The 10,519-nt window shown below is 38.0% G+C and overlaps 1 protein-coding gene across 2 annotated transcripts in view; it reads left to right on the plus strand.

Annotated features, from left to right (window-relative positions):
- The window catches only part of yap1 (Yes1 associated transcriptional regulator), a 39,377-nt gene that overhangs the window by 26,079 nt on the left and 2,779 nt on the right, over positions 1 to 10,519 (plus strand). For both annotated transcript variants that reach the window (XM_051869815.1, XM_051869816.1), the window contains 3 exons: positions 5,715 to 5,887; positions 8,060 to 8,193; positions 10,366 to 10,478. In XM_051869815.1, coding sequence (XP_051725775.1) covers positions 5,715 to 5,887; positions 8,060 to 8,193; positions 10,366 to 10,478 — 420 coding nt within the window. The remainder of the gene's footprint in view (positions 1 to 5,714; positions 5,888 to 8,059; positions 8,194 to 10,365; positions 10,479 to 10,519) is intronic.

Below are 10,519 nucleotides of genomic sequence, written 5' to 3' on the forward strand. Positions count from 1 at the left end.
CTGGTGGGTGAAGCCCTTTGAAGATTTATAAGTGTTCAGCGGACAAGCCTGGTGGGCCCCTGAATTACAGACGTAATGTGAGGGGGAGAACGGCGAGAGGGGTAGACACGGTTAACTCATTCCTTGCCGCAAGTTTAAAATGTTTGGGCGTTCCCGTGCGGTTTTCATATAGCTGCTTGCGTCTGCAAATTTTTAAAACCTTTGCGTTTGTGTTTTCATCCCTCGACTCCTCTCATTGAGGTCGCTGAACTGCAGACGCTTGGACGAGCATTTTCCCACCGGCTCCAAAAGGGCGATTTTGAGTTAGAAGAACGTTGGCTTCTTCTTGCACCAGTTGAACCTCAAATAACGATTAAATATGTTGCTAACTTGACATGTCCCGTCTGGGTCTCCGCTCACCATTGGAGACATTTGGGTAATTCGAGCAGGGAGTAGAGTTGGATTGTACTCCTTTAACGGAGAACTAAAGTCTGGCCATTCTCTCTTTCTGTCTAACCCCCCCTTCCCACCCCGCGTGAGGCCCAGCACAGGCAGAACTGTTCTCAGCTGCACATCTAGATGGACTTGAGACGGTGCCAGGCCTCTCGATGCTGCAGCTCTGCTCCTAATCTGTTCCAGACCTTTTCAGTCAAAGAGACCCAATGTTAGAGAGAGAGAGAAAGAGGAAGGGGGCAGGCCCTGAGAGAGGGAAAAGAAAGGGAGGAATAGGAGAAAAAGACCACAGGATAAACTTGTGCCTCCTTCCTAAGAAGTCTGGTCTGAGAGTCTAACGTGGGACTTTATTATGTATTTCATGCTTCATCTGGACTGTAGACTCAAAAACACCACCGATTTTGTGGTGGTGTCGTTTTTGAGCACAAAGACCAACTGGAGCCTTCAGTTATCGGTCATGTGCTGCGGGCCGCTTGGATTATCATAGTACTTCAGTGCAGAAGTTGGCACCTTGTTGGCAAGTGCAGAGTGATGTCACACTCTTGTGAAGCACTCATCTTTTCCAGAGCTTTGAGCTGACACACACACTCGTGCACGGTTGCATAAACACTTCACGATTCCCAAGGCGCTCGCCTTATTGGGAAACGGGATGACGAATGTGCCATCAGTGGCTCATGTTTAAAGATGACAGTCTCTGGAGTTTTTTTTCTGAAGTAAATGTGAGTGGTGCTTCCCTTGCAAAACTTACTGACACACTTCTTAAAAATGTTGCTAGGATGTTCTGTGGTGTTAGGGCATTAATAGATGGGTGCTAGTATGTTCTGGGTCACCCCAAGTCAATATAGTCCAGTCCTAAGTATCTATTGCCCCCCTTTACACCTGGCATTCATTCGGATAGTATCTTGATATGCTTACACCTCTGCCATGATGTAATCACCGTAATTACTAGATGACAACATTGGAAATTCTACTCTGAGCTTTTCACGTCCTCTGACTCGGAATTATGTGTTTCTGTGGTAACACTATAAACAGCAAAATGTATTTGTTTCATTTGATTAAAGGGGTCCTTGATTATGATTTCATTTTTTAACTTTAGTTAGTGTGTAATGTTGCTGTTTGAACATGAACAATTTCTGCAAAGTTACGACGCTCAAAGTTCAATGCAAAGGGAGATATTTTCTTTTACGGAAATTGCTTTTTAAGGACTACAACAAACGGCTGGTAGGGACTACAACAAGCTTCTTCCTGGGTTGGTGATATCACAAAAACCAAAATTTACGTAAACCCCGCCCCTGGGAACACACAACAAAGGGGGTGAGGCCATGTTGGGCTGCTTTAGAGAAGAGGAAGAGTTGTTGTAGTAGAGTGTTGTTGCCATGCCGTCATTTTACGCCGGACTGCTTCACAAACGAGGGTCAATTCAACACAAAAGATTAACATGGCGGCACATGCTAGTGGATGAGATGAATCAACTCCACAGCAACTACATAAATTTATCCACTAACCATTCAGAAACACCCAGTTTCATTCTAAAAGTTGTAACTTCTTCCTGAGTCTCTCCATCTCCACTCCGGTTTGAACAATGTAAGGCTGAACACCGTTACTGACAATCCTCATTTTGGCTGCGTGAGATTCTCCAGCTTTGTTGTTGTTGAGCAACCGAAGCGTGAGCTGTTAAAGCTCCGCCCTCTTCTGGAAAGTGGGCCGGGAGCAGCAGATCATTTGCATTTAAAGAGAGACAAAAATGGCGTGTTTTTGCTCACACCCAAATAGGGGCAAATTTGACAAGCTATAATAAATGATCTGTGGGGTATTTTGAGCTGAAACTTCACAGACACATTCTGGGGACACCAGAGACTTATATTACATCTTGAGAAAAGAGGCATAATAAGTCTCCTTTAATCAAAACACACAATACAGCAAGTAACAGTCATTATGCAAATACATTATTAATAAACTTATTTAGCAGGACATTAGATAGTTATTCAACTCTGTGCTAGATACAATAAACTCTGTTATATGCTTTTTATTATTTTAAGATTATTCTTGCATTATAAACGATACTGTGTTATCGGAATTATGAAATGTTACAATATAACTGCATTTTAGTGCTGAAGTCATTGCTATTTTCCGCATCATGTTGCAGTGGTCAGGCAGTACAAGTCAGAGCTTTCATAAAATTTAATAGTTTTAATCAAGAGTTCTACGAGGACGTAAAAGTTTTTTACAAGTCGTAATCTCATAATTACGGTAATTCCAACATGGCATGAACGCGTCTTTTGTCTCCAGTGTGATCCAAGTTTTAAAGTGCTCTTTCTGGAGAAAGAAATGAGAGAAAAGGGATTCCAAGTGTGATCTAATAATTAAATAAATAAATGATCAGGGTTGAGTCGAGTGAGCGTATTACGACAATGCAGTTTCTGTAAAAAGAAAAAGCCAAGAACCTGCAAGACGGCACTGTTATGACTCAGTCCGACTCAATTATTTGCAGCATAACTGCATTGCGTATTACTTACATAGCTTAGTGTGAATAACGGAAACACATTTGCATTTCTTACTGCAGTAATCACTAATAATAACTGTGAAAGTCTTCAAGCCTTGATGTATAAATATACCACCTGCTGTTTCCACTTGTAAGTGATACGGCTGCCATCTTGCTTTCAACTGGTTTCCTACTACACACTAGTCACAGCTGAATTTCCTCACGCTGGCTTCCGGCAGCTCACAGCTTGCTTTTGTGTGGCCCGCTGAGGTTTGTGTATGATAGGATATAGAGAGGCTTTTCTTCTGGACACAGATTGACTCTTTCCTTTTTCTCCTCAGCCTACGCGCTTATCTCTTAACTCAAAACGCAATTTGAGCATGGCTTTTATACAACAAACCTGTTAAATCGACAGCCAGCAAATATTTACAAAGGCTTCAAAGGTCGTGCCGCTACGTTTCCTGACGTTTCCCAACACCCCTCCAGTCTCACCTGGAAAGGACAGGGGAGCCACTATTGGCTCGGCTTTGCGAGACGGCCTGATAAAGACTGTTATTGCTGGATGATCGTGTTTCAGTGCCAGCGTGGAAAAGACGGGCAAACTACGTCAATCTGAGCTTTTATCTCTTTTTATTTGTGTTCCACTGGCACGTTTCCTCCTCCAGTTAGTTCAGAGGAGAACACGTCCGTGGCACGAACCTGCAAATCTGCTGCGCTTATGCAACACTGAGTCATTCTGCCACATGGATAAGACTTGTTTGTGTGTTCTTGTCATCTTCATGCTGTGGTATGGAGTTTCCCAAGCAAGATACCCACAGAAACAAGTACAGACTAGTCAGGGAAATCCAGACCTGAGAATCAAGAGGTTTTTTTGTTGTTCCCATTCACAGACGCAACAAATCTGGCTGCCACATATCAGCCTGTATTAACTGGTCACTCCTGCCCTGAGATCAGCCATTATTTCTTCACCAGAGCCGTCATTCGGCTTCAGTAGACCCCTATCTATGCGAGATAAGAGTCTTAAAAGAGAAACAAACACACACACATACATACACACTCCCCCACTAGCACTCATACACATTCCCACACACTCTTCCACGCCTCGGGCAGTGTGGGGGATGGTGGTTGTGGTGTGTGTGAGGCGTGGTGAGTCTCTGATCTGATTCCCATGGTGCGAGGAGAGTGGAGACTCATTCAGGCCTGAGGTAGTGTAAACACACTCTGATTGAATGGTGATGAGGATAAGCGGGGAAGACGGGGCTCCCTCGCGCATAACAACGCCAGCACCATCACGGCTTTGTTGTCGCTGGTGGCCCTAGTGCATAAGTAAACAGCCATTTTCATTGGTCCAATTACTGTAACACCCCACTTCCTATGGTTCAAAACATTTGTTTCTGTGTTTGCGTCTGTGGCGATACGCATTGCTCTATTCACTTACATTGATGGGCCTTTTTTATGCCCTGTATCGTATACATGTTTTTTTTCTTAATATACAATGTGTATGAATGGCCAAAATGGAAATCAGTTTATATAGTCATACTTAGATATAGTCAGATATATAATGACGATATAAATATATAATGACTATAATTTCAAACATTTAGTTATATGTATAAATATATAAATCTGAATATGTACAGTTATAGGTCTGAATATGGAAAATGTAAATCTGAATATATAGATGCAAATCTGAATATATAAATGTAAGTTGTAAATATATAGATTTTAATCTGAATATATGGTCATTAGTCTGAAAATGATAAATAACTCACTAAATGATCTCAGATTTATAACTGCATGTTTAGATTTATAAATATATTCAGATTTACATTTACAAATTGAGAATTATAACTTTATATTTAACATCTACATTCAGTTTTTATATAAATATTTCCTGTTTTGCCCTTCATGTGTGTATACACACATGATGAAAGTCCTGGATACTAATTCGTCAATAATATGGCATTTCAGTAGTAATATAGTAACACTATAATGCCATAAATGGCAATTTTATTTATGTTCTGTGGATTATATTTTCTAGTGAAAAATTAAGTCATCATTTACTCACCCTGGTGTTGTTTAATGCCGTATGCCCTTCTTTCTTTTCCACAAAAGGAGAAATCTAAAAAAAGTCCCGCTTGTCCATATAATGGCAGTGAATAGCGACCAGCTATGTTTCCCTTCCGACACGTGCCGTATATTCTCAGGGTATACAATAGGGTTTGGTGGAAAAACAAACCAAAATTTGTTTGTATTATTTAACAAAAATCCTGACCTTGGCAGTTGGACTTCTGTGCATTCATGCATCTTTTAGCATCACAGTTCAATACGACTTGCCCAGAAAAAAGACACACAAGTTGCGAGAAAACAAGGTTAATAAAAATCACCAAAAAGTATCCATGTACTTTCTTCACTCTGGACCAGAACTCCAGGTTGTAAGATGGACGTGCTTTGTTTTTGCGACAACCAACCAGAACACATCAAATATATTCACCTTAGAGAAAAGGTACATTTATTGTATTTAATGTCTTAAAGTTTTGATTTCTCACAACGTGTGCTGTTTTTGGGCGAGTCGGAATGAACTGTGGCACTAATAGTGTCTCATGATCGTGTAGCCGTGCACAGAAGACCAACGGCCAAGGTCAGGATTTTCGCTAAATATTGCATTAGAACAACACCAGGGCGAGAAAATGATGACTTGATGTTTATTTTAGGGTGAACTATCCCTTAAATGCTTACTTTTTATTGCCAATAACAGAACGAACAAAGCCTCTTAAAATATTTAATTTTGTGTCCTCAGCTATGAACCAGCAGCGAATTTCCCAGAGTGCTCCAGTGAAGCAAGGCTCCCAGTTGCCCTCCAGCCCGCAGAGTGGAGTAATGGGTGGAAACAACCAGATCAGGCTGCAGCAGATCCAGATGGAGAAAGAGAGACTGAGGATCAAACAAGAGCTCCTTCGCCAGAGACCCCAGGTCAGACGCACACCTGTCAGAACATTCTGTCCTCACATGCTAGACGGGCACATGGTGTTCTGCTGCCGAAATGGGCCTGAGCTGTACCGTGTGTACCCACCGTTTATGTTGCGTATTTTTGTTTGTAATGTACCGTGTCGTTTAATTGTGCTGGTTGTTTTGACAGACCTTGACTATTGGAATAATTTACAACTCGTTCATGCATCTGATAAACACATAAAACAACCCGTCACACGTTGTTTCTTTACATATAGTGTAGGTGTGTGAATCTGAAGTCGCTGTATAGATGGCATGTATGTTTTTTGAGTGAGTAAATGAGAGGTTGGAGAGGAGGAGGAGGAGGTTTTGCTCAGCTGCCCCTGCTTTGGAATGTAAACACAGTGTTGACTCAGTGCTGCAGACCCCCCTGCTGGAAAACTAAATAAACAGATCTTCAGGGATGATCTTTCAGGCTATGGCTAGAAGCAGCTCACTTTAAAGACTAATAAAGATAGGCCTCCAAATACACTTAAAAGCATTGATGTTATTGCTGGAAATCCTATAATGAATCGCTCACCCATGATATTGCATGTTTTTGAAATTAAAGTCTGTTTTTCTTATAAAATATAACATGTTTCCTATTAAAAAGATATTCAACAAGATAAAATATAAAATTTTAATTAAAAAAAAATATATTTAAAAAAAAAATAAAAATAAGTAAACAAAATAATATAAAATTAAATTTTAATTAATTAATATTATAAATGATTTTATAAAATAATTATAAAGTTATATTATAGTTATAAAATAAAAAAATATATAAAAAATAAATAAAAATACAAAAATAAATAAAAATACAAAAAAAATCCTCAAATTAATTTGATTTACAGAATGCTTTGTAATTGTTTAAAATTTTATAACCCACCTGCATTGATTTTTAATATCGCTATTTAAATGATAGCAGTTAATGCATTAAAAAATATTAAAAATAAATAATAAATAAATAAATAATAAAAAATAAATAAATTGAAAAATACACTAAAATAAACAATGAAATTAACTAAAAACTGAATTATAAAAATTATAAAATTAAATAAATAATTAATTAATATTATAAATTATATTATAAAAAATAATTTTAAAATTATATTATACAGGTAGTTATAAAAATAAAAAATAAAAATATCACAAATAAAAAATAAATACATATACAAAAATTAAATAAAAATACAAAAACTAAAAATATCCTCAAATTAATTTTAGATTTACAGAATGCTTTGTAATCGTTTAAAATTGTATAACCCAGCTGCATTGATTTTTAATATCGCTATTTAAATGATAGCAGTTAACGCATTAAAAAATATTAAAAATAAAAATAAATAATAATAAATAAATAAATAAATAATAGTAATAAATAAATTGAAAAATACACTAAAATAAACAAATGAAATTAACTAAAATCTGAATAAAATAAAATGAATAAAAACTAAATTTAAAACTATAATAAAGTCAGTGAAAAAAACAGACATTTCTTTTGAATAATGTGAAAAATGAATCTTTCTCAGTAAGATGAGTAAAATCAGTAGGGTCATGTTGACCTCTCTGTGGTGACGGCTTGTTGAGTTATCCTTTAATCAGCAAAAGTTGTGAAAGTATTTAAGTTTCAATTAGTCATAGGAAGTCTGTAATAAAAAACAAACATCTGACCCTTCCACCATACCCTAAATGATGTGCAATAAACCCACACCTTCGTGTGAGTCTCCCGTTTGAGCTGAGGCTGTAAAAAAAACGAGGATGTTGACAGACAATCTTGCGCAATCCATTGACAAATGATAACCAGATTTGTAACTCATGACTTGTTGGATGGGAAAGGCTATTATTTAACACAAGAGGGTGATACAGGAAACTAAGTGAAACTTGTAGGTTAAGTTTGTTGGGTTTTTTTCCTTTCCCACACCTCACTCACTGTTTTGTGTACGTGCTTTGAAAGCAAAACCAGTATAGTTTGTTCTGTCCTTTTTCTTCGGTTGAAAAATGCATCCGCTCTCATCTCTGTACTTGGAGTAATTCCAAAGCAAATGGTTAATATCGTCTTCCGTTAAGCTTCTGTTCCTGCAAACCCAGTCTGCTCACTTTGTGAATTTCACACTTTGACACATATTCCTTTTTTTTTTTTTTTTTGCGTGCGTACAGGAGCTCGCCCTGAGAAACCAGCTTCCAACCAGCATGGAGCAGGATGGCGGCACTCAAAACCCTGTGTCCTCACCCGGCATGGGCCAAGACGCCCGTAACATGACCACCAACAGCTCTGACCCTTTCTTGAACAGGTAATGCATGCAGAACACATGAACGCAAGAGAAACTCACTTTTGAGTTTGCACATGGTTGTAGTTACCAGTTAAAAGGCACATAAATCATATCCCACAAAAGCTGCTTTTTTTTGCTTGAATGGCACTCATTGGTGACCCCTAATGGAGAAGCTGTTGAAAGCAGTCGATATTAAGCTGCTTTTGCAGAGAATTACGCCCTCCAGTGGTGGTTACAACACATTAATCTCTCCTCCTACATGAGAGCAGATAAGGGATTGATGTGAATAGCAAGGCGGCCCGTGAGAACATGTGGTCTCGGTCTTGGACAAGGCCGTCCCCCCCCCTCCCACGTCTGCTGCGCTCACAAAGAGCTCATTCATCCAGCAACTCTTATGCACTGAAGCCACATTTCATTCTCTTAATTAGGAGAAACTTGCTGTATTTTCCTTCACTGTTGCATGTCCTCTGCCCTCTTTATTTGAGGATTCTGTGCTGAACTGCTATTTATAGAGAGCTTTTTTCAGACCACCAGCAAAACAACACCTTTTACAATGACTCTCGGCGGCAGTTCAAAGCAGGCCACTGCGAGTAATACAAGCTCTTGCAGCAGTTAGTAGCAGAATGAGCAGTCATTATTAGCAATTATTCTGGATAAATGTGCAGAAGTTAAGAGGCAATGGCTACAAAATCTTTGTAAATCAGGAATATTTATATACTTTTTATATACTACTAATGGAAGTAGATTAAACAAATCAAAGCTTTCTTGTGTTTTAGCTTATGCAAAGTCTCCACTTGCTCTGCATACTCTCGTTCTCTATTCTTAGCTTGTTCTGAGTTTGTTGTCAGATAGATTATAGTCAAGTGTGTGCTGATCTAATGCCACAGTATATTTGGCTTTTCGTAGACTTGTTCTTTGTGGTGGTCAGATTATTTTCCCCCCAAAACGTAAACATGAAAAATGTTACAAAAATATTGTTTCTTGCCGTGAGAGTATTTATACAGGTGCAAGGCAAAATACCATAAATAATAATAAAACTTTTTATATATGTGCAATAGAAATCATGAAAAATTATTTTAAACTGTTTGGAGTTGGTACGGTGTTGTTGTTGTTGTTGTTGTTGTTGTTGATGAAAGTTTCTTTTTTTTTTTATCAGAAATTCAGTAAAAAGTAATATACTGAAGTATTATTAAAATATCTTTAAAATAATTTTCTATTTTCATACATTTTAAAATGTAATTTATTGCTTTGATCAAAGCTGAATTTTCAGTATCATTACTCCAGTCTTCAGTGTCACATGATCCTTCAGAAATGTATTGTGGAAACTACGGAGCCCCGCACATGACAGAGGAAAAAAATTGTAGGATAAATCGTGTGTATGATTTACTATTTCGTTCCCTTGATTTGTTAAATCGTGCGCGCGATTTATTATATAGTTCCCCTGATTTGCTAAATCGTGCGCACGATTTACTGTTTCATTCCCTCGATTTGCTAAATCGTGCACACAATTTACTATTTCGTTCCTTCGATTTGCTAAATTGTGCACACGATTTACTATTTCGTTCCCTCGATTTGTTAAATTGTGCACACGATTTACTATTTCGTTCCCTCGATTTGCTAAATTGTGCACACGATTTACTATTTCGTTCCCTCGATTTGCTAAATTGTGCACACGATTTACTATTTCGTTCCCTCGATTTGTTAAATTGTGCACACGATTTACTATTTCGTTCCCTCGATTTGTTAAATTGTGCACACGATTTACTATTTCGTTCCCTCGATTTGTTAAATTGTGCACACGATTTACTATTTTGTTCCCTTGATTTGCTAAATTGTGCAGATGATTTACTGTTTCGTTCCCTCGGTTTGCTAAATCGTGTGGACAATTTACTATTTCGTTACCTCCGATTTGCTAAATCGTGCACATAATTTAGTTTTTTTTTTTTTTTTTTGCCTGTCGTGCGGGGCTCCGTAGGAAACATCTTTTCAGGAATCTTTGATGAAAGAAACATTCAAAAGAACAGCATTTATATGAAATTACATTAATTTCTTTCAAAATAAATCTTACTGTCCCCAAACTTTTGGGCGGTAGTGTAACTGTACAATTTACATACGTGTATGATTTATATTTGTCTAAGCTACATTTGTCTTTTAAATCTGTGTGGCCTGTCATTGATGGTGTTTTCTGTGCAGTGGGACATATCACTCCAGAGACGAGAGCACAGACAGCGGCTTGAGCATGAGCAGTTACAGCGTCCCCCGCACTCCAGACGACTTCCTCAACAGTGTGGACGAGATGGAGACAGGTACATCACAAGAAGAATAATCAGAATGAAACCAAACACAT

Source organism: Ctenopharyngodon idella, chromosome 18 (assembly GCF_019924925.1).
Source record: "Ctenopharyngodon idella isolate HZGC_01 chromosome 18, HZGC01, whole genome shotgun sequence".
Taxonomy (NCBI): domain Eukaryota; kingdom Metazoa; phylum Chordata; class Actinopteri; order Cypriniformes; family Xenocyprididae; genus Ctenopharyngodon; species Ctenopharyngodon idella.